Here is a 25,362-nt window from a genome sequence, read left to right as displayed (position 1 = left end):
ACTACCACCACAACCTCTAGCACCCGCATCATTGACATGCCAGCATGTATCCCTATTATGAGGTTTCCATCAGTTTGGACAATCACTCATATAAAGGAGCAACAGAGATCAAAATGGTTAACACTGAGATCTTCATCGGGTAGAGTAACCCCATCATTCTTTGTATCTTCCAACGAGAGATCAACATATATCGATTCAAGATTACTTGATGATGCCATATATGAAAAAATAACTTTTGACGCAAGAATTGAAAAGAAAAGGAGAAACATGTCAAAGGACAAGACAAACCAAGTATTTGATAATGACATAGATGGAAAAAGAATTTTTGATGCAAGAATTAAAATGAAAAAAAGGAACTTGTCAAAGGACAAGACAAACCAAACTTGTCAGAGGACAAGACACCCTTTCTTTATTTTAAGTTTGGCTTTTTATATGAAAACCATATTTAGTTATAAAATTATAACTAAATGATACTATACGCATTCATTCTTAATATGTCACTATTTTCTATATATAAAAAAATAAAGTATGATTTTATACCCTAATTTAAAAAAATTAGACCATAATTCATTAATTTTAACCCCTAAAAATTAAATCTTAGACCCATAATTTATAAACCCTAATCCTTAAAATATATTAAAAATAATGATTTATGTAGTTTGACATAATTGTAGAGTATTTTTTTTTTAATTGAATTTCTATGAATATAATAGGGGATGTAGAGAGAAGAGCTAAAGAGAATAAGTGTCGGTACCTTTATCATGGCCCTGTTTGGGAATTAGATGTTAGCTGATTACATTAGCTGTTAGCTATTAGCTGATTACATTAGCTGATTTGACTAGCTGATTTGATTAGCGGTTTGTGTAGACCTGTTTGGTGAAAATTAGCTGATTGATAATAGTGGTTTGTGCAAAAAGACGAATAAGGGCATTAATTTTGGCGCAGGAGAAGAGGGAGTCTATCTATTAGGGTTAAAGAAGTCCATTAATTTTAATATTGTAAAACGCTAATTGAAAAGGCTCCTTTTAAGAGCTTTTTCTAAATTAGCGTTTTCATCCCAAAACTCTCTCCCAAACCTCTCTCCACCAAACACTCCAATTAGCGGTTTTAGTGGTCAAACCTCTAAAGTTGATCAAGACCGCTCTTTTTATCCCAAAACGCTCTTTACCAAACAGGGCCCATGGAAATGGTATTCCTATTTATAGGTAACCCTTAAGGATCGGAAGAATATCTTAAATTCTCCTATGGTGGTTTATAATCTCATTCCTACTAACTGTGTGGGGTCCTAGTTCAACGTATGGGCTAGGATCTTTGTGTTAGGCTCAATCTTTGCTTTAGGCCTATATCCTTTATCAAAACGTAAAAAATGAGAAAAACAAAAAAGCGAGCAAAAATGGAAAAGGAAAAAAATTATAAATAAGAGAAAAAAACAAGGAAATATGAAAAGAAAAGAAAAAAAAAGATGAATTATGAAGAAATGAAAAAAGAAGAAAAACGAGGAAGCTTGGAAAATTAAGAAACTAATAAGAAACAAACAAATAAGAAGAAAAAGGAAAAAAGCTAAAATAATTTGAAATAACAGAGAAGGCTTGAAAAGTAGAAAAAAGTCAAAACGAGATGTCACACCCGACCCTAGACGACCTCAATCGGCATCGGGCGTGAAATAGAAAGATCATAATCAATACTTAAGAGTCTTCAAATTATCCAACGCCCTTATATTACAATTGAACTACCAAAGTTCTAATCATAATTCTCACAATAAGCAGCCAACTTCCAAACCCCACCTAAACGGTCGGTAACCTTCTCTATATCCTGTAAAAATCTCAGTAAGAAACTATCAGCTATAAAAACCAACTTTATTTAACATAGCTACATATATACATTTATAAAGGGATTTAATCCAAACCTTATAAAATATACTCAAAACGTAAGTTCATAATATAGTCAAAGTAGTAAACCAAAACCATAAAAATATATAATCTTGTATCCATTCTTGAGTTCAAAACCTTATAAAATATTGTAATCAAATAAGTGTTTTATCAAACCAACTCGTATTTAATCAAACGTAAAACCTTATATCAAAATCAATCATAACCGAAAACATAATCCAAATGAACTTAAAACATTGTATTCATCCTCGAGTTTTTCCCCTTAAGTATCAATACATAACCACATATATAGTCGAGACGTCTCTTAACATTGCCTATCTCATATGGTCTTACCTGACACTTCTTTACCATACCCAATAGGTCTTCAGACTGTGTACACATGCCATGTCCCTCACTGAACATGGTCTTCAAATATAAAACCACCGATCCAGATAACTCTCGATGGATATAAAATCATAAAATCATAACGTGCTCAAATTTCCTTTCACAATCAAATTCCAAACTTTTCCTATACCACCAAATAAAAATCATACACCTAATAATTATAATATATAGTACTATCAAGGTATAAATTCTAGAAATTTAGACACGGACGTGACACGAGAAATACGGAAAAGAGCAAGAGAAAAGGAAAAATGAAGAAAATGACGAAACTTCGAAAAACGAAAAACATGTACTAATAAAACGAAAATAACATGAAAAACGGAAAAATAACAATGTAACATGGAAAAATGGGAAAAGTACCAAAACATTGAATGGAAAACATAAAAAAAATCGGAAAACGGGAAAAACACGAGGAAACCTAGAAAACTAAAAAAAAATGTGAATACAAGAAAAGTGGAAAAAAAAATATGGAAAACGGGAAATCGAAAAAAATGGAAAAAGTAAAAACTTGGGAATATGAGAAAAAAATGAAAAAGGAGAAAAGGAAGAAAGTTTGAAAAACGATAAAAAAAAAATGAACAAGTAAGAATAATAGAAAAACGAAAAATATTAGAAAAAATGTGGAATTTTGGAAAAATATAGGATAGGGAGAAAAACGAAAAAACTTGGAAAAGGGATAACATACACAAAAGGTGAGAAAAATGGAAAAGGAAAAACATGGAAACTTAAAAAAAAAACTATAAATATAAAAAAATTTAAAAAAATTGAAAAAGTTGAAAAAAGTAAAAAAAAAAACATATAAAGGAAAAAATCATAAAAAAATGAGGAAACATGGTATATGAGAAAAAAAACAAGGAAAGAAAATAACAGAAAGAAAGACGTGGAATTTGGAAAATCTGAAAATGAGAAAAACAAAAAAAAAACATGGAGTTTCGAAAAAACGACTAAAAACGAGAAAATAGAGAAAAAAAGTAAAATACGTTGAATTTTGAAAAAATGAAAAGAACGGAAAAAAATCGGGTATTTTGAAAACCGGGAAACGAGTAAATGGAAAGACAGAAAGAAATAACAGATAAAGTGAGGAAACTTGAATAAACATAATTTTTTTTTAGAAAAATGAAAAAACATAAAAAAAAATAAGGAAAAATTAAAGAGAGAAAAAAATGGATTTAAAAAAAGAGAAAAAATAGAAAATACATGGAATTATGAAAAATGAAAGAAAAAACATAAAAAATAAGAAAATCGAAAAAAATGGAAAAAATAGAAATCATAGATATTTAAATTGTGTGTTCATCACTTAATATATTTTTTAAATAATTAAAATACTAGTCAGATTATTTTAATGGATACTAAAAACATTATACTTAGTACATATTAAAAATAACAATATATATAAATTCCTTATTCACTGTTTGGTACAATATTGCATGGAACCACGTTTTTTTGTTTTTTTAAATGATTTTTTTGAGCTTTCTTTTTAAACATTAAGATTTTATTTTCTAACCAAACAACAAATAAATAACCTCAAAACTAAAAAGTTGAAGAATTAAAATTATTTAAAATATCTTAAATTTTTGGAACTTTCTATTTTGAGATTTATCAACTGTCAAAATGACAATGTCAATCTAAAAGTCTTTGATTTGTACTCTTTTTTCAAAAAAAAAAAAAAAAAAAAAACTAGGCATGCATCTCCAAATTACGGAACCACATAGATCTTTTTTTTTTTAATTAACCGATTTATTGCAATTCATTATCCACACAAATTTAAGTTGTTTATAAACATATTTATTTATTTATTATTTTAGAATCGGTGCGAGGGACATGACCGGAAAGAATGTGATAAAAAGAATGATCTCGAACTAAATTAATCATTTAGACCATTTAAATAGTGACACGTCAATACAACTACTGACATATCACTATTTAAATAGTTCATGACCTTTTTTTTAAATAATGCCAAGTTTTATTAACTTAAATCAAATGAAAGGATATTGCTAAGAAATGATGGTGGACATGTCCACTCACCCCGAACAGACACAGAATTGACCGCTTTTGCTAGAGCATAGACAACCGAATTCGCTGAACGCTTAATAAATGAGATAGAGCACAACTCTAAATCTCATAATAAATGAATACGATCATAAAAACTTACAATCGGTATCTTTGGGGATATAATTTCTCCTATCTCAGTCTTACAAAAATAAAAAATAAAGATTTTTCATCCCTTTCGGAGCGGGTCTCCGGTGACTTTTGTATGATAGGGCTCCATTGCAGAGGTTTCCTTATTATTTGTTTTATGATGGGTTAAATGACATTGTAGTTTTCAAATATTCTCCTACTTATGGTTTTATCATTCTTCAGTTTTTGTAATTAATGTCATGCTTTTTATATATATGTGACAAAATTCTGGGTAAGAAATCATTGAATTTTCTGAATTTGATATTTGATTATAGGGGTGGGGGGTATTTCATTTTTCAGGATATTATCATTTGATTTAGGATTATTATCATATTTATTCTAATCAAGCATTATATTAATTGTACTTGCCCTAATTTTATAGAAAGAGCACAAACTAGCTCATTTAGAGTTTTTTTCCGGTTTTTACAGAGCACCGTCTATCATTTCATTCCAAAATACGAAAACAACAGCGTTTTGAAGCTTTCATAGCGTTTTGAAGCTTTCATGAACAATTATTTTTTGAAGCGAAAAAAAACAATTATTTGTATTTATGATGTTGATAATATTATCATTCTTATTCCACAGAACACATTTCTTCTTTAAATTATTCTTATCGTTGTAATATTATTGCCGAAAGCACAAGGTTTTACTCCGTTAAATAAATTATTATTTTTATTGGCGCAACGGTAAAATGTTGTTGTCGTGTGACCAAAGGTCACGGGTTCGAGTCTTAGGAGCGGCCTCTTGCCAAAAATATTGGCAAGGGATGGCTTGCTCCCAGTACACCCTTGTGGTTGGACCCCTTCCGTGAGTGATAGAAAAAAAAAGGCTTTTTATGGAATATGAGTGAAGAATTTTTTATTACCGAAATTAGGACTGAGGATAAGTGGGGAATGTCTTCGTCCTTCTCGCCTTACGAGAGTCCAATTCTAATTCTGTAAGGATTTTCGAAATTATTAATAAAATTATATATATTTGTTAAAATTTTAATTACAATATTAATTAAAAAATTATGCATTATGTATATTTAATTGAAATATTAATAGTAATTTTTATATTTAATAAATTTAATTATAATATATGCATTATATATATTTAATAAAAAAATATTGAAATTTTAAATTATTAAAGTTATTTTTTATTAATTTGATGTTTATTTGTATAAATATAATTTTTATTTAATATGACAATGGTGGATTCTCACGGATAAGTTCAAGGACAAATTTTTTTTTATTCATATATAGGAATGGAACATAAATTCTCCGAAATATTTGTAGATGGTAAATGTAAAAATTATGTTTGTAAATATCCTTATTTGAATTTAATAATAAAAAAATGAAAAAAATATAGTCAATTAAAATATAATCGACATCAATAGAACATATCGTCCTATTTTTCAATTACCGTTTCTCAACAGTAATGAAACAATAGGGATTCTCCAAAAGTTATTTATTTGACAATTTCACTTTTACCAAAAAAAAATAAAGTTGAAGAAAACACTTTATAGTTTGCCCGATTTATAAACACAATCCCCCTGTTTAAAAACTTATAAACATGGTTTTTTGGTTAGTGGAGTTTGTTATTAAAGAATATGAATTTTTCGGTAAAAAAATACTTAGTTAATTTGCAGTCCGACTTTTTAATTTCTCCAAATCGTTCCCTTTTAGGATCGATAGTTATTATAACCATTTTTGACGGAATATTTGAGTTCGCAAACTGCACAAACCACATAAACCACATACCTTTTGATACAGACATCTCCAGCACGGACCCAACGAGAAGAGCCGAAGCGACAAAAAGGACAAACCTGCAGTGACACGGCGTGCCATCTACACTCGACGTGCGATACTCGTGCGATGAGGGGACAAAAAGGTCGTGGTAAAGCAGAACTCTGCGTGTGGGTTGCCTTCTTCACCAAACTGGGTTAGAGGGGACAAAGGCTGACATCTCCTGAAACTGTTTTGCAACTACACTATTTACTGTTTTGCCATTAGGTTTATTTTGCTTATTACCATTTTGCGCTACTTACCTCATTCTACTCCTATTCTCTCTTATTTGGCTTGTAACCCTGTTGAGGGCATTTTAATATCTTTACTTAATCTAAGGGGAGGTATATAAGCCTCTTTATTTGTAATGAAATACAACTTTTTATGAAATGAATCAATTTTAGCCTTCATTTCTTGAGAGCTTGTTCTTATACTTGACATTCATTCCTTCAATCTTAGTTTGAGAAGAAACATTCTTTGTGGATCTAAGATTAAAATCCTTACTTGACTATCATTCCGTATCACCTTTATTTCCCAGTTTTTAAACCACGGGACTACGTTTGCAAAAAGACCTGGTATTTTTGTACTTTATACTAATAATAGTATAATTGCTAACTGTTTCGGACTCTGCAAATTGTCCAAAGGTTTAATTTTTATTTGTTTTTTTCGGTGTTTAAGGCTTCTAAAATGTTGGAGCGGACCTACACATACCTTGTTTAAAACCCTAAAATAGCTTTTTTTTATTAGAACTATTTAAGACTACTTCCTTCCCTTGTTCCTAAATAACATCTTAACTTGCTTTTTTTTTTTTTTTTTGTACGAATTAACAATATAATTGTCGTAATGTCTTGAATCTGTATTACACACTATGACAGGAAGTAACAGGGGTCTCGTTTGGAAGCGACATTGTGGGGTCCAAATCGGTTTAGGTTAAATTGAGTACTATAAATACTTTATTATATAAACCCTAATCTGTAATCTGTTTTCAGCCGCCTTAATAAAAGCTATTCTCCTTCTATCCGTGGATTAGCCAACATAACGTTAGTGAACCACGTAAAATCTGTGTTTCGATTTTCGTTTATTTATCTTTCGCTAAATCCGCACCACGATAATTGTTAGGAAGAAAAAGAGAAATTAGTTAATTGTCAAAAGAAAAGACCAAGAAGCATGGATGTGGTATAGCAACCTACTAGTTAATGCATACCAAGCCACGTGAGAAAGTGAGAGGTGAGCCACCACAATATAAAAGCAAACCAATTTGTATGTTCGTCATTATAAAGCATATGGAAAATTGAAAAGTTATTAGCTTTTTCTATGTATGTGGTTTGGTCGTTTCAAAGGAATAGACTAGAGCTCTCTCTACCATTATAATTAAGATGGAACCTTTCTTTCTTTCTTGGGTCGACCCACTACATACCTTGCCTTTCAAGATAATAATTATAACCTCCCTAGCTATGTGTGGGCCTTTCGGAAGGGTCGGGACCCGGGGATCCATGTCCGGATATTTGAGGGTCCGGGTCTCGCATGGAGGAAGATAAACGTGAGTCACAAACCTTGGAGGTTTAGTATGGACGGTTTTCTTGAGAGGCAGTGTGAGCGGTAGCTTCCTATTAGGACATTAGTTCTCAAATAGGAATGAAGTCCTAATTAGAATTCTAAGGTGTCGTTTGGTTTGTATAGAATGAAATAGAATATTTCGTAAGAATAGAATGTGATAGAATAGAATAGGTATTTTTTTAAAATATATATTCCTATATTTGGTTGATGGAATGTCATAAAAATGAATAGCTCGGTTTGTAGCTCAAATAACAATATTACCTCTCAAGTATATTTTCTTATTTATTTTATATATTTTTTTTTTGAAACAACACTTCATTAAATTAAACCTGAAACCAATACATTGATAAGGAAAGGAGGTGGACATTCCCACACTCAACAGACAGACGCAAATTCTACCGCCTTAGCCAAGCAATGGGGTGTACAATTCGCTGAACACTTGACATAAGAGATTGATTAGTTGTGATAAAAGATTAATGCCTTTATATAGTTAAACATACTATATCTCATAAAACAAATGATAAAAAACAATTCATTTACAATTAGTTTATATCCTAAAACAATTGTTTATAGGACATAAAACCCCAACATCCACAACACCATTCTGTTGAGAGGATCTTAGAATAATAAGAAACCGACGAACACCATTATACTTACAAAACTGATTGAACTTCTCGGATGTGAATTCTCCTCCTCAATAATTTCTGAATGATTGAATCTTCAAACCGCTTTCATTATCAACTAGTGCTTTGAGCTTCTTAAACACTTCAAATGTTTCAAATTTTGCCTTCAAGAAATAAACCTATGTTTTTCAAGTGTAATCATCAATAACCAACAAGAAACACATGCTCCCTCCATGTGAAGTGCGGTTAATATGACCACAAATATCCGCATACACCAATTAAAATGGCTTTGATACGCTTGACAAAGACTCCTTTGGAAAGTTTCTTCTGGATTGCTTTCCGTACATACACCCTTCACAACTCTGATTAGGATGATTTATAGAAGGTAATCTGTGCACCATTTATTGCTTGCACATTTGCTCTAATCCACCAAAATTCAAGTGACCTATTTTGAGATGCCTCAGACATGCAGAATCTTACAAACCTTTCAAACACATAGGACGATCACTGTTGATTTTCAACTTGAATATCTTGTTTGAAGACATATGAACTTTTGCAATAATTTTTCTCTTCTCATCTCTCATAACCAGCCCATTCTTGTCCATCTCCACCTCATAACCTTTCTCTAAAAGTTGTCCGATATTCAAAATATTGGATTTCAAAGCTGGAACATAATAAACATGAGAAATAAATTAAGGATCTTCATTCTTTAGTTTGATAAGAATGTCCCCACCACCCATAACTGGAACTTTTGTTTTGTCATCGAAAGAAATACTTCCTTTCTTAGATTCATCAAGCTTATAGAAAAGTTCTTTATTTCCAGTCATGTGATTGCTTGCTCCTGAGTCGAGATGCCAATACTCCTTGCTCCTTTCTTCATCTCCACTACATTTCAGCAACAAAGTCGGTTCTTCATCTTCAACCTCGACAAAGTTTGCTTGTTCATCTTTATAAGAATCAAATTTACACTCTGCAACATAATGCCCAAATCCTTAACAATTGTAACATTGCACATGAGATTTATCATGACCATGCCAATTATTTCCACGACCATATAAATTGCTGCCTCTGCCACATCCTCTTGCATTCCATTGTTGATAATTCGTTACTTCATTATTGTGGAAATTGTTGCCACCTCTATCTCTTCCATTATATCCACGATTACAGCCATGGCCTCTATCTCTTGATCTTTCTCGTCCTCTTCCAGATCCACCTACAAATTGCTTCTTTTCTTCTTTATCATTCCAATTCAGTTTCACCTACAACACCTGAGTGACAAGTTCTTCTCTTTTCTTTAATCTCTGCTTTGGGCTTGTAGTGAACCCAATAGTTGATCTTCAAACATAGTTTCCAAATCCTTTGATTCTTCAATACCAGTCACCATATAATCAAATTTCTAAGTCAAAGAGCGAATGATTTTTTCTATCACAACAACATCCTCCATCGTTTCTCCATATCTCTTCACCTGACACACAATTGCCAAGGTTCTATTAAATAACTCTGCAATTAAATCTAACTCCTTCATTGAGTTTCTCATACTCACTTCTCAAGGTTTGCAAACGCACATTGATTACTTTATCTTTCCCTTTAAAGGAATTTTTAAGAATCTCTCAGGCTTTCTTCTCTCTGGTTGCAGTAGAAACTTTCACGAACATACTCTCATCCAAACATATATGGAATAGAGAGAGTGCTTATTGGTCCTTCTTCTATAAGTTCTTCCAATTCCCTATTTGAGCAACTTTCAGTTCCTCCTCATTCTTTTGTTGATCATATCTGGTTTCTACCATATCTCACACTTCTTCGGAACCCAACAAAGTCTTCATTCTAATGCATCAATTATCATAGTTCTCTTTAGTGACTTGTGGATATTTGTATGGGATCATTCCATTCATCATTGTTCTGAATTTTTTCGAGCTCTGATACCAAATTGTTGGATCGAAAATTAAAGTTTGGAGGTATAGAGGAAGAGTTTAAATTGCTGGAAAAAATCTCTTAATCTACTGCTTGTATGGATAGGTATTTATATATTACAAACATTACTACTAGGAAACAACATGACTCTTAAAAAACAATATATGACTTAAGAAACATACGCGACTCTTAGACAAAACAACATGACTCTTAAGAAACATTCATGACTCTTGGACAATACAATGAACCAAAATAAAGACTCTATTAATTATAAGTTTAGTACTTCAACATAAATAACAGTCTTTTCAAATTTTCGATAGCATGAGACTAAAATTGATCTTGCTTGGAAATATTATGATTAAATTTGCATCATTTTATACGTTAGAACTAAATCTGCACTTTATTTAAAACGTTAGGATTAACTTTGACTATTATCACTTTATAATTGAGCTCTTGAATTTCCAGAAGTATATAAATAAACTTACAAATAGAATATAAATTGAGACTAACTTATAAGTCTTTAAAAACAAAAATATAGAAGATGAAAACAAGGTTGCTTGCCTTTTATTCTACAGATGAACACGTAAATGAGTATAATCATTTATTCTAATTTTCTGCAGTTTTATATAATTTAATCTCAATTATTGTATTTTAAATTTCAGCTTTTTATTACTATTTGGTAGACCTTTGTAAATATGTTCGGGAAGAAAATATGTTGTCCCCATTTTCTTCTATATGTTCGTTTTGTGAGAGGGGTATGGAAGGAGCCACTGAAATGGGGACAGCAGATGTTCTTCCATATGTTCGTTTTCTTTTCCTATTTAAGCTCTTGAAAACCCGATCTTGTAGTCATTATCAATACTTTTGTTTCTTAATAATCGTTTGAAGTTAGAATCCGCACATTTGAATTCATGAATATAAATTATTAGCATACTTTTTTTTAAAATAAAATTTCATTAAATTAAATCGGAAACTAAACATCAATGAAAAAAGAAGGTGAGCATTTCTATATTCCACAAACGGAAACAGAAACTGCCGAGCAATGGGTTGCAGAATTCGATGAACGCTTGACATAAAATATTGACACGTTATCTAACTCTTTAATGAAATTGACACACTCTTAAACCACATCCGTCAAATATGATAAATAATTAACCGATTTGTTAATGACTTGAACAACTAAAAGACAATCCAACTAAACTACCACATTATTCTACCTGACAATTTAATCTACGATCATACTTCTGGATCATTATTGCCTCCACCATAACTGGTTCAGTACATCCCACATCCACATTGCAGTACAGGGAATCCGATGGAGGCTTCTGCCACTTATTAGAAACGAGGTCGAAGACGCGAGGAGGTTTCGAGTAGCACTTTTGTGCGGACTGTCACTCAACAAACTTCCGCCTGACAGCTATAACTATTTGGGCTGTTTATTTTCCTATAGTGCCGCATTTCAATTTCTCCATATTGACTCACATCTGTTGATTGCGTGTAATTGCTTATATTATTACGCGCTTTAGCGCTACTTACTAGAGTAGTTTTTTTTGAGTGAGTGAGCCCGCCCTATCTAGCCCTCTGCTAAATCAAAGGGCTAGACTATACCTTTTTTTTTCTTGAGGATTGTGAAATGAGTTTCCAAACCACGGTGCACGTTTACAAGATATATGTACAAGGTAGGCCAATTCAGTCTTTTGCGAGCCCATAGTTTATGAGCCCGATGCTACACCGATTGGATAGAAGTCACTTCCCCTCAGCGTAGATATAGATTGTCATTACCACTCATGGGCCAATCCATCTCCCTCTATAGACCAGTCTAATAGGCCACATGTTCCGAGTCATCGTTAGACCACCGACCATATTATCTAATCATGTGGCATCTCCACCATACAATTGTTGGGTGAGTCACCCAACCCTCTCCCTGGCTTCGCAGCAGCAACATATATTTTATAACCGCTGCAGTCGATTGCCTCCTCTCTTTCTTATTTTGCAGGAGTAGTTATCTTTCTGTTTGAACGAATCCTGAAAAAAATGATAAATGGTTTGTGGGTATATACCAAGTCTTGAAGGACATTAAATGTACAATCCACAACAATTTCAGCTTAAACATGTCATGATTCCGAGTAAAAGCACCACTTAAAACGAGAAAACATATCAATAGAGAAAACAAACACTCCGTAAAAAGAGACTTAATTTAAATTGTTATTTAGCTCTTTTACTAGCGCACTTATATTTATTAATTTTACTAAAAAGGTCATATATGTATAATTTTAATAAGGTAACCAAAATTTTCCAAAATCTAGAAAAAAGGTACTTTTGGAACATAAAATCATGTAATATATGCTCTTGGGGTTTTAATTAATTAAAATTGACTTAAAACAAATAGCAAGAAGCTTCAGACCTAAAGAAAGAAACAAAACAAAACAGTATGAGGATGAGGATGAGCTTATCTTGTCGGCTACAGAGACCATACGAAGCTTCTTCATATCAAAGACTTCATTGCCGCAGACAAAACATATATAATAGTCAATTCCATTCCATGTCCTTTTAACATTTCAAAACTTACATATATCAATAGAAGAAAAAAAAAATCACCCCAAGAGTGACGTGACATTGAGCGGAGAAGACGGGAGGATGTTAGGGGTTTCAGCTCTCGGTCTCGGAAACCACTTCTATGTGGTGGTTTCGCTCTTGTTTCCAACAGATTGGAGATTTAGGATGTAAGACGTTAGAGGTGGTAATTATTGTGTTCTTGTCGTGTAAATTTTGGATTAGTATCAAAATGATTCAACTTTAATCCAATCCATAAAACTCAGTATCATAATTGGGTTATTTCGATTTCGTATCATGTTTTCTGGTCACGTGTAATTTTACTAGGTACGTATATTAGTGGTTACTTTTAAAATATAAGAGTATGCAGTACTATTTTAAACAATTTATGTTATTTTGGGATTAATATGTTAACATTAATCATCAAAAAGTCCGTTAACATCATGTTGGGAGATCATGTAATGTGTTTATAACAATATAGGATGTAATGTGTTAACAATTTATGTTGGGAGGTCAAGTAATAATTTTACGTATTCGTGTCATTTCATGCTTTTTTTTTTATTAGCATCTCAACCATAACCCAACTCAAAAACTTACGTGTTAATTTCATGTCAATCTAAAAATAACACATTACTTAGTAAACTAAACCGAAATACTAAAATTACGTGTTAATTTTGTGTTATACTTTTGACACTTCTACAATACCCTCCAAATTCATTAGATGCCAAAGGTGAATTTCTAGGATAAAGGGTTAAAATGGTCCTTATCGATGTTATAAGAAAATTTTAATTTTCTACAGAATAATATCAGAATCTATGTATTCTCAATTTTAGAACATAAATCAGATTAATAAATTCAAATTTATGATATATAATTGCTGGAATGTAAATGTTTTTTTTTTTCTTATTTAGATTGAATTCGTTATAATTTTGTGAATTAAATAATTAAATTAAATTTTATTTTATAGTTATTCATAAATATAATTTATTTTTAATTTATATTTTTAATATAGATATATTGATTGGATGGATTAGATTAATCTTGAAAATTAGTTTACGTAGTTTAATTCAACTCGTCCAAATTCGATATAAATATAATACGGACTGAATTGAACTTGGACAATATAATTCAGTTTAGATCTGAGTCCAAACCCATCCGGCCCATTTTATAAACAGGTGTATGGACCATTTCTCCAATCATCCTGACCTAGTAGATCATATGGGCTGGGTTAAGAGTAAATGGGCAACAAATGGGCCGTTGCATTTCTTATGAAATCAAGTTGGTCGTTTTTATTTTATTTATTAAGTAAAAGCGGGTGACCCGAGAAAGGAGAAATCCGACTTAATCCCAACTAGATTGGTACCAAGATGAGAAAAACCAAAACGCAGGAATTGGATATATTAAAACCGAAAAAGAAAAAGAGTACGAGATTAAAAAAAAAAAAAAAAAAAACTGTCCTAGAACAATCTTTAAAAACGAACCGGACTGAAAACTCAGGATAAGAGGGCCGCCACTACTCCGTCAATGATGTCACACCTCGGGCGGCAAAACAGTCCATGGATTTAAGACGATTATGATATTTTTGAGTTGTGGTTATGTGCTTTAAATTTAACTTCTAAAAAAACGATTGAACGAAGAATTTAAGACCTAACTTTACCATAAAAAGCGTGACTAGCTGAATTAATGGCTATTACAAAAATAAAATCAACTAGGATATTTTTTTATTGATTTTTTATGAATATATTTTGGTTACAAATGATGAAAATTACATCAATTTCGTGGAAAAATTATGTCTATTGTAAATAACTCAAAGTAATTAAAATTAAATTTGACAAAAAGAAACGACGTTAGTGAAATTAAAATTGAAATGACAAACTTGGAGCCAAAACAAATGGTAATTTTGAAGGATTGAAGCTTGAATTAACATTGTGGTTATAGACAATGGTCAGTGTAGAAAGTCGGCTGAGAAACGAGCAAATATGAGCTAGAAATTAAATGAATTTCAGTGTTAAATTGAAACAGATATCGAACAAAAACAGCAGCAATGGCGTAGAACAGATTGCAGAAAATCGAGAGCAAAAGGCTTGAGAAAACTTGAAGATTATGGTTGCAATAATTAAAGGGGTGGCGTGCTACTGAAAAATAGGAGTTGATTTTTATTTGTAAAGAGTCATTTTCGAGTGACCATAACTTTCTCAATACGATTCTGTTTCAGCTCCATACATTCTCTTTGGCTTAATTGCCATATGTAGATGTGAGATTCTATGTAGTTGCAATTAGCGGGCCTTTTTATAAGGCACAAATTATTTCTTCTTTTGCAAGTTGGTCATTAAGATCTTCATGCTCCGATTTGAGAGATGTTGCGTAAATTAGAAAGATTGAGGTAATTTAAGAATCTAATTACTTTTACTTATTATTTAGGAAGATTGATGAGGTAATTTAGGAATCTAATTGATTTGACTTACTATTTAAGTTGTGGATGTAATTTAAGGTAATTTAGGATTCTAATTTCTTTTCATTTGTCTTGCAGGCCAATTTTAGAATTATATATTCATATGCAATATCTGCTTGGTCAAAGAGAATAAATGAGATTTAGAAAGCCGTTTGTTTATTCCATTTCCATGTTTTATTTGTCTTTTCAAATTGAAAAAAAAAATGTTTGGTTAGAAGCTTTTGTAGTTGCTATTTACTGTTTGGTATTTATTGTTGTTTTTGGAAAAGTAGAAGTTTTCTACCATTGTAAAAAACTACTGTTTACTGTTTACTCCTCAAAAAAACTATTTACTGTTTGGTGTTTATTGTTGTTTTTGGAAAAATAGAAATTTACTGTTTGATGTTTATTATTGTTGTAATTTCTACTTTTCTAAAAGCAACAATAAACAGCAAACAGCAACCGCAAAGAGTATGTGAACCAAACCGGCTTGATTTTCCCCAATGAACAAGGGGCGGCTGCACTTTAGAGACAAACTTATCCGTCAATCTTCTTACATTATAAATTAACATAGATAGTATCATTATGACTTTATAATAAAAACAAATGACAAAACTCATTCTGAGTCCTTCAATTTGCACAGTATTATACATAAATTCCTTTATACCATATTGAGCTATTAATCATATACTAGGAAAAGTTCTGATCCTCGATCAATTGATCCGCGGCCGTTCAGATAATATCACGTAAATAATAATGTTAACGTGTCATCATCAAAACAGTCCCGAATCAAATTGATTTCAAACCCACTGCAAAATGTCATTTTAATTAGTCATTTATATACTCTACTACGTCAAAGATAATCCAAATCAATATCTCATTACGCATCTTTAACGAAAGGTGTCATCCAACTTTCACAGTTTTACACATAAGATCCTAAATACCATATTGAGCCATTAATCATTAACTATCGACGAATTTATCGCGAGTGTGCTCAACATCCCGTTAAACACGCGCAAATCAATGAAACTATTAGTTATTTTTACACTCTGATGTGTCAGCAGCTCAAAACACTCTTTACACGTTTTTAACGGAATGTGGAGCACAATCGCGACGGAAGTAAAACAGAAAAGTTGTAAATGCTTGCCTAGGATGCGTTTTGCTTAAAGAAGAAGAAAAGATAATTAAGTGATTAATTAAATTGTTAAGTGAGATTAAAGGAGGGACCAATACTGCAGATCTGCTAGTGTAAATGGAGACACTATGACTCTTTGTCGATCTTAATAAATTAAATTAAATATAGCTTCCATGTTATGATAAATCATTCATCATATGCGTCCATGTTATCATTATTATGTGTCTATTGTTCTAAATCTGACCCACAAAACAGGTAGATTAAAAAGAATTACTCTGTCAAACATACCTACTTCTATCCATATTAGACTAACAAATAACTGTTTTTTCTTAAATTCAGCACCAAATATACTAATCAAAGAAAATTAACCAAATTACTATGACGGTAGACTCAACGGTAAAAAAAATGTTCTGATACCCCTACTAATGTAGTTAGAATCATCATAGTTGAAACAATATGTAAATTCTCTTGTAGGGGCCTGTTTGGTTGAACTGTTGTTTTCTGTTTGAAAAATCTGCTTAGAGTGGTTAGAATTATCATAGGTGAAACAATATGTGAATTCTCTTTTAGGGACCTGTTTGGTTGAATTGTTGTTTTCTGTTTGAAAAAACTAATTTTTCAATAAATAGAGTGGTTAGAATCATCATAAATGAAACAATATGTGAATTCTCTTGTAGGGACCTGTTTGGTTGAACTTGTTTCCTGTATGAAAAATCTACAAAATTCTCTATTTTTACAAACAGGAATTCTCTAATCATTTCTCCATTTTAAAGTTAAGACATAAACAAAAAGAAGAAAATGAGCAACCAAACACCCCTTTGTACGGACCTGTTTGGTTGAACTATTGTTTACTGTTTGAAAAATCTGCAGTGCTCTGAACTATAAATCTTACTGATTCTTTTTACAACTTAAACAAAGTTTAGACAACAATATAGGGTCTATAGAACAATTTAGACAAACTGAGATATCTAATATATCACTTTGCGCAAATTCGGGAATATTTCACTTTAAGCAAGTTGGAGAACTAACGAAACACATAGTAAGAAGGGTGAAATGCCCATTTAGCAATGTCTGCCCCTAGATCTACCACCGTCCCTACTCCAATAAATGACGTTAGATATATAATGAGCAAATTCGTGGATGTTTCACTTTGAACAAGTTCGAGAACTAACGAAACACATACTAAGAAGGGCGAAATGCCCTTTTCGCAATGGTTGGCCCTAGATCTACCACTATCCCTACTCCAATAAATGACAGTAGATATATAATGAGCAAATTCGAGAATGTTTCACTTTAAGCAAGTTCAAAAATTAACGAAACAAATAATAAGGACAAAATGCCCTTTTAGCAATGGCTGTCTCTAGATCTACCACCGTCCCTACTCCAATAAATGACGGTATGTAATAGTGTACGTTAGTAACGTTCCTCCATTTATTACGTTAGTAACGTTCTTCCATTGCCCCCACTTCGATGACTGTAGATATGTAATATGTTACACGACATACATCTCTTTAGTAGCGTTTTTACATTTCGTATCCATTTTATGAAGATATATATATATATATATATAGAAATCTACTGAGAGATCACTGATTTATTCTATTTTATAACTTCAACCTGGGAATTGAGACAGTTATGTTATTTTCTATTGTTCTAAATCAGAAAAAGCAGCAGCTAAAAACGAATTAGTACTTAGCAAACATACCAATAACAGAGCAAGAGACAGAATAAATGTTATTTTTTTTCTTAAATTAAGAAAAAAAATACACAAATCAAGAAACTTTCTGAATGTTTTTCATTTTATAAATCAACCACAAAGCATTTACACTTGTTGGTTTATCCGATCAGAAGGGCAAATATCAGATTGCCCTGCAAAATAAATAAAATATAAAATCTACCTTCCTAAACATAAATTACATTCACAAAATTATAAACTAACCAATCCTCTTTTTTCAATGGAAAAAATTGAACAATGAAAATTGGCCTATAAAGAATTTCTCTGCCATAACCAGTGACGTATCCAGAATTCGCTATTCATAATTTAAGGGCGCTAAATTAATTCTTTTTGGGTGTTTTTATATACCGCCATGTACTCCCCGGAATCCTCCGTCCCTGACCGGAACCAATGAAGGAAGTACCTGATCGAGAGTGCCGCTTTAACCACCCGGACCGGTGGCTGGAAATGCAACCGAAAATGACATAGTCTCCTCCTCCGCCTATTTACAATAATTTACAGCTGCTTTCACATCAACTCTCCATAAACAGTCCTTTCTTAGGACTAGCAAATAACTGTACTGATAATTCAGCAAGTTTCTTCCCATTCAATCTAGAATTGGATTTCCTATCAATTCTAGGAGCATTTGGTGCTTCAATCTCATCTTCTCCGAACTCAATCGGAGTCCGAAAACCACGAGTCTTCGCCTTCGTCGGTGTACTGTAAGCGAAATGTAGTTTCTCAGCAACCAACGCCTGTCAATTTCATAAAAAAAAGCCGCAAATCAGTCTTCAATCGAAGAAATCAGTTAATCAATTAACTCGTTTTTAACTTTTTATAAACTTACAGCTTCTCTGACCACTGTTGAAACATGGAAAAGCTGCTTCAAATCATCATGATCCACACCACAAAGAATCCTAATCTGAAAATCCAAAATCGGAATCGGAAAATCCATATCAATGACTGCTCAACAAAAATTGAGTTATGAGATTGAGAGATCCTATAAACAGAAACTAAAACTAACCAGAATATCTTGAGGTAAGCTCTCAATCGGAGATTTCTCCGGCTCACAATCGCAGAATCTTTTCTTCTTCGACGGAGTTTTTACTTGAGAATCATGATCAATAGGAAATTCAAAATCGGAAACTAGAATCCGTTTCCTTCCAAAACTTCTAGTACGCTTCACAAATCTTAATCCGAATCCATCTTCAACAACTGATTTAGAAACCATCGAATTACACCTCCTTGCAAAATCCATAAAAAAATCTTTCCAAGAACTGCAGCAAATCAAAACAAAATCAACAAAATCAATATTAAATTAGCAACTATCATATAGCTTAATTAACACAAAATCATGATCATATAGCTTTATAAATTCCAAAATAATTACTACCTAGATAAAAATGAATTGAACCGAACTTGTTTAATAAACATTAAACCGAGCAATCTTCCTTTTTAATATTGATCTTTTGGGTGTTGATTTTATTCATTGAATGTTCATCTTCAGCACCAATACTATCTTCAAAATTTCTGCATGCATAATTGATAAGCAAAATTTCTGCAAACAATATTCAAAAAGATTTAATCAAACTACACCTTGCAAGTTGCAATACATCAATAAAGCTATTATAATGTCACGACAATAAAATAGCACACCCAAATTGACACTGATAAAACATAATGTTAAGTACAAAACATCTTCATGAATCAAGCAATTAAGTAGTCCAAGAAAGCAAATCTATAATTAGAAATACTTAGAGAATATATCAAACTCAAAATAAGAATCCATATCGTTATTTGGTTAAAAAGGTTTAAAATCAATACTAATATTAAATGGCTATGCATAATTTTAGAATCTGCTCAAATTATAATAAAATCTAGCTTAATCTATAATAGACAGAGTGAGGAGGTGGATACCTTGTTAATGCAATTGTTAAAAGTTGAGTTACTTCCAACATGATACCTAGAAATCCCTCAATTTATATGAGAAGTAACAAAAGACAAAGTTTAGATAGCCATGTGTATTGCCAAATAATAGATCAATGAAAGAATGGAAAATAGCCAAAAGGAAATAAAAAAAATAAGAACAAAGCATGGAGAAGAGAGAGAGCAAACCCATAGCAGAAGAGAGAAAGAGAGAGCAAATCCATGGGAAGTTCCATTAAGCTAGAAAATTGTGGAATGCAATGTATCCATATGAGATGAAAATATCTGTCCAAGCAACCAACCAACCATTCTTCAAGGCACTACCTGGAACATAAGCAATTAGAATATACAGTTTGAAATTACAAAACAATTTTGCCAAATTAAGGAATTCTAATTGAACCCACAATTCCTATCATGTATAACATCTGCAACAATTTTTTAACAATGTCATGAAAATCACTTCACATCATTCATCAATTCTAGAAATTTAAGTGCTTTTAATTCCAAATCCAAACATACTTTGAGCTTTCATTCATGGCTACCAATGTAGAGTTTTGTTTGTAAACTTAACAGATCAAATCAAATGCTGCTTATTGGATGATGAAAAATATAAAGGTGAGATATGATACCACAAGATGTGTAGAGAGGGCGAAGAAGTAAGGATGAATAGTTTAAGGAATTGAAACTATGGAAGTTAATTTTGGAGAAGTTTGGATTAAGATTCTGAAAGTAGAGGACGAAAACAACAGTTTTGTGGGAAGAAGAAGTTGAAGATGAAGGGGGCGAAGATTGAGGAGAGAGTAGTGGGAGGAGGAGTGGAGAGGTTATTTCTGAAAGTTAATTATATTGTAAAAAATTAAAAAGAAAATTATGCTGTAAAAACTTAAAAAAAATAGTAAAAATTTCTACAATTTTTTTTAAGTTTTTACATATGATATTGATTGACATAGGTTTGAGTTTGATTCATTCGTGGATTGTTTTCTTCATGTCTTCACTGCTCATTCTGATAAGGTGCTGAGATTAGCGGCTTCTATTATCTGGTCCATCTGGAGCCAACACAATAACTTGGTTTGGAATAACAAACTGCTGCCAGCTTCACATATAGTAACAACGTCTGACCGCTTCTTCATGGATTGGAATGAGCTCAATCGTAAGACATGTTTAGAATCTTTCTATATTGGTAAGGAGGTTAGGGTAGAAAATAAGGGGGTTGTTCATTGAGCAAAGCCAAGGGCTGGGTGGCGTAAATATGACATTGATGCAACGGTGTTTTCGGGTGAGTATTATTGTGGTGTGGGTGCTATCATTTGCAGGGAGGATAGTTCATTTTTTGTTTATGGTAGTGATGTCTACTTGTACTTGTTTGAACCTAAGGTTTTGGAAGTTGTAGCTCTCAGGACGACGCTGGTTTGGATTCTTTCTCTTGGCCTCTACAATGCTGTTGGGAAATAGATGCTAAAATTGTTGTTGATGCTTTGCATAGGTAGAATGCAGATCTTTCTGATTTTAGAGGAGTATTAGTAAGTGTTGGAATTTTATCTGTACTTGACTAGATAATTTCATGTCTTTTGTTCCTAGATTAGCTATTGAGTCTACTAATGTTACTGCTAGACAATCTTGCCATATCTTTTGTTAATACTTTTGTTACTTTTTCCATCTCTAATTGGTTAATGGATGCGCGGTTGAAAAATCTCTTTTTGAGTAATAGTTAATTTTCCTTTTTATAAAAAAAAAGAAAAAATTGAATATAGTAAAATAATGGATTTTGAATTTATGCATAAAACAGTAAAAATTTAAGAGAACATGACACATTTTGCTCTAATATTACTTGTCATGGAGATAAACATGATGAGCACCTCAATACTTTTATCTATTGGTTGACTATATGCTTTTAATTAAACTTCTATTTTAATCAATTGAGATCCAAACTAAAAACAATTAAGTGTGCTTTTGGTTCCATTTTTCGGATTAAATAGAAGATAAAAAAATATTTGGTAAAATTTCGAAATAACTATTTTTAATATAAAGATTAATTAATATTTACTATCTACTAACAACTGTAAACAACAAACCGTTAACAACAACAATAAACAAGAAACAAAGACAGATGAACTAAATGAGTATGCATAAAATTTTTATTTAACAAATATAGTTTTTTTTTTTAAGATTTTACAAAGATAGTTAGTTGTGAACAATACACTTGGAGATGCAAGACTCATACGTTGACAAAAGTGTATATATATATATATATATATATATGTTTACACTTTTAATTTTTATTTACAGAAATTTATCTTACTATTAGTAAGATCAGATTTATCATTATCTAATAGAAAATTTGAACATACTAGTTTGATATTATTTGAATGTCAATCATATTTTCAAAAACAACGGGAACCGAATAGCACAGGTAGCTTCTGGACAAAAACAGCATACGAACTTCAAAGGAAGCAGTCCGGTGGGGTTACTGGTAGCTGGTCTGATACAGAGTGGAAGTTGATCTGGGGAATCCAAGTGACTGAGAGGATCAGATCCTTTCTATGGACTGCGGGGCATGGAGCCGTCCTTACGAATGCTAACCGTGTTCGACGACATATCAGTTTAGACAATAAATGTGGGAGCTGCGGAGAGAAGGAGGATCTTGTGCACGTGCTGAGAGACTGTGTTGAAGCTCGTAGGATTTGGCTGTTCCTAATCCCAGTTAGCTGGCATTTGGAATTCTTTTCTGGGGAGCTGAGGGCGTGGATGATAAGGAATATCAGAAGTAAAGAGAAATGGAATGGGTTATCCTGACTGTCTGTTTTTGAGATCTGTTGTTGGCTAATCTGGAAATGGAGGAATGCACTAGTGTTTGAGGGCGTAGGCCGTGGTTTGGTCGAGCGAATTGGTGAAGTTACTCGGCAAGTGGAAGAGAAAGAAAGGTCTACTCGTTGCTGTCAAAATAACAGTAGGTTGGCAGCACCACATTCTGCAGACCGTCTGGTGCAGTGGGAACGGCCAGTGGAGGACTAGATGAAAATCAATAGTGATGGCATGAGGGGCAGGGACCCGGGCTGGACTACCTGCGGGGGGCTGGCTCGCGATAGTCGTGGAAACTAGATGAAGGGTTACTGCTGCAGTTTGGGCATCTGCTCGGCCGAGTTAGCAGAAATCTGGGGACTGTTTTACGGGATTGAGCTAGCTCGGAGGATGGGTTTGAAGAAGGTAGTGCTTGAAATGGATTCGCAGGTGGTCGTGGATGTGTTTGGAAAGAAAGGCACTCGGTCTTATCGTTACGATTGGTTGATTGAAGAATGTTGGAGACGCATTGGTTCGGATTGGGAGTTCAAAGTTGTTCATATCCTTCGTGAAGGAAATAGAGCAGCGGATTTTTTGGCAAATTTTGCAGGCACAATGAGCCTAGGGTATCACAGGTGTGACAATCCCCCTGCAGGCCTAATGGACATCATCAATACGGATAATTGCGGTTCTGGCATTATTAGGAGAGCTCGGGCGCCGTCCTAAGCTCTTTGTGTTTGTTTTCGGGGCTTAGGCCCTTCCTACTGTAAAAAAAAAATCATATTTTCAAAATAAATTTTATCGATAAATTAAAACAGTTTTATATATTTTGACAGATTATTTATAACTATATTAACAACATAATAAATATTTTAGATATAATTAATATTTAAAATATCTGATATGAGAATTAAACACTAAACTAAATAGCAACAAACCAATTTGTTTAAATTTTTTTATCCATTATCTACGTAAAAAAAAAAAATAAATATGCACTTTAAAAAAAAAATAATAAGAATACATTTGTATCTTATTTTTTTATTATATAATTATAGATTTAGGGTCCCTTTGTTTTACTTACGGTTTGTTGTTGATGTTTGCTATTTGTTGTTGGCAAAAACTTATTTTCAAGTGTAAAAGGCAAATAGGAGGTCACAAACCAAACACCTAAAACTCTCTATTTTGAAGCGAAAAGGCAAATTTGAGCATGAAAAGTAGCTACCAAACACCCTCTTAATGTATGCGATTGTAATTCATCAAAGTAAAATGTCTCAAATTGGATTGTAGATTAATCACAAATTTTGATCCGTTCAAGAATGGGTTAAATGCATCATTGATCACTAAACTTACATGATTGTCTTAGAACCCGTTTGTTTTACTTACAGTTTGCTGTTGGAAAAAACTGTTTTCCAAAAAGCATTGATTTTCTGCTTTTGTAAAATGCTAGTACTTTTTAGTTCTAAAAGCCAAATAGGATATCCATAACCAAACACCTAAAACTCTTCATTTTGAAGTGGAAAAACAAACATGAGCATGAAAATGAGCAACCAAACACCTCCTTAAAATGGTTACTCAACTTCAATTTGTCTCGATAGGATTGCTCAACTTTGAGTTTTCTCTCAATTAGATCACTCCATGGTTAAAAAGCATCGAAATAATGACATGGGTGACACGTCAACTCAGATCTCTAACCGAAACAAAACGTGACAACCACATATTGGTTATTTTTATGAAAAAAAAACTAAATTTTGTTTTTTTCATAAAAATAACCGACACGTGATAGTTAGGTGGTATATATATGCAAGGCCGGTCCTGGCATTTTAGGGGTCCCAAGCGTAATAAGAGATAATAAGCCCTTTTTTTAAGTTGTACTAAAAAATCTAAAAATAGAAATTTAGATTCATTTTAGATCTAAAATATCATATTATTTAGTCAATTTTTAGACTTAATGTGTATTATGACTAAATTTATAACAAAAAAATATTTAATAAAATTAAATATTTTGGGCCCCTTTTAGCCATGGGCCCTGGGCGGCCGCACCCCCGGCATATGCCTATGCCGGCCCTGTATATATGAATGTCATGTATCGTTTGGGTCAGAGATCTAAATAGACTCATACTAACGTGTAACCTATGTCATCATTCTGATACTTATTAATCAGCGAAATCGTTAGAATGATCTAATTGAGATAAAATTCAAAATAGAAAATTTTTATTAGACAAATTATAATCGAGTGACCATTTTAAAACAACTATATAAATTAGTGATTAATAGTTGATTTAACCCGTTTAGAGAGCTCGTAAATACTTTTCTTTATTGAAAAATCTCATAAATAGTGCATACAGATTATTATGAGCTGGAACATTTAACATTTATCTTAATTAACTTGATAAGATTCCTCAGTAAGAAAGAAAAAAAAAACTTGATAAGATATGATGGATAATTTTAATTGTTGTCCTAATTTTTTAGAATCTATAATTGCTGAATTTCACGATTTACTTTAAATTAAATTAGTTA

The 25,362-nt window shown here is 32.2% G+C and overlaps 1 protein-coding gene across 1 annotated transcript; it reads right to left on the bottom strand.

Annotated features, from left to right (window-relative positions):
- Nucleotides 1–18,500: 18,500 nt before the first annotated feature.
- On the bottom strand, nt 18,501–19,440 carry LOC136234272 (F-box protein At1g61340-like). Its single transcript, XM_066024097.1, has 3 exons — nt 19,166–19,440; nt 18,989–19,063; nt 18,501–18,896 (listed from the first exon to the last, which is right to left on the bottom strand). The coding sequence occupies exons 1-3, from the start codon at nt 19,397–19,399 to the stop codon at nt 18,675–18,677; spliced, it is 531 nt and encodes a 176-aa protein (XP_065880169.1). The 5' UTR covers nt 19,400–19,440; the 3' UTR covers nt 18,501–18,674.
- Between the last annotated feature and the right edge of the window lie 5,922 nt (nt 19,441–25,362).

The sequence above is a fragment of the Euphorbia lathyris genome, chromosome 6 (genome assembly GCF_963576675.1).
Source record: "Euphorbia lathyris chromosome 6, ddEupLath1.1, whole genome shotgun sequence".
Taxonomy (NCBI): Eukaryota; Viridiplantae; Streptophyta; class Magnoliopsida; order Malpighiales; family Euphorbiaceae; genus Euphorbia; species Euphorbia lathyris.
This window is presented reverse-complemented; position numbering and strand designations above follow the sequence as displayed.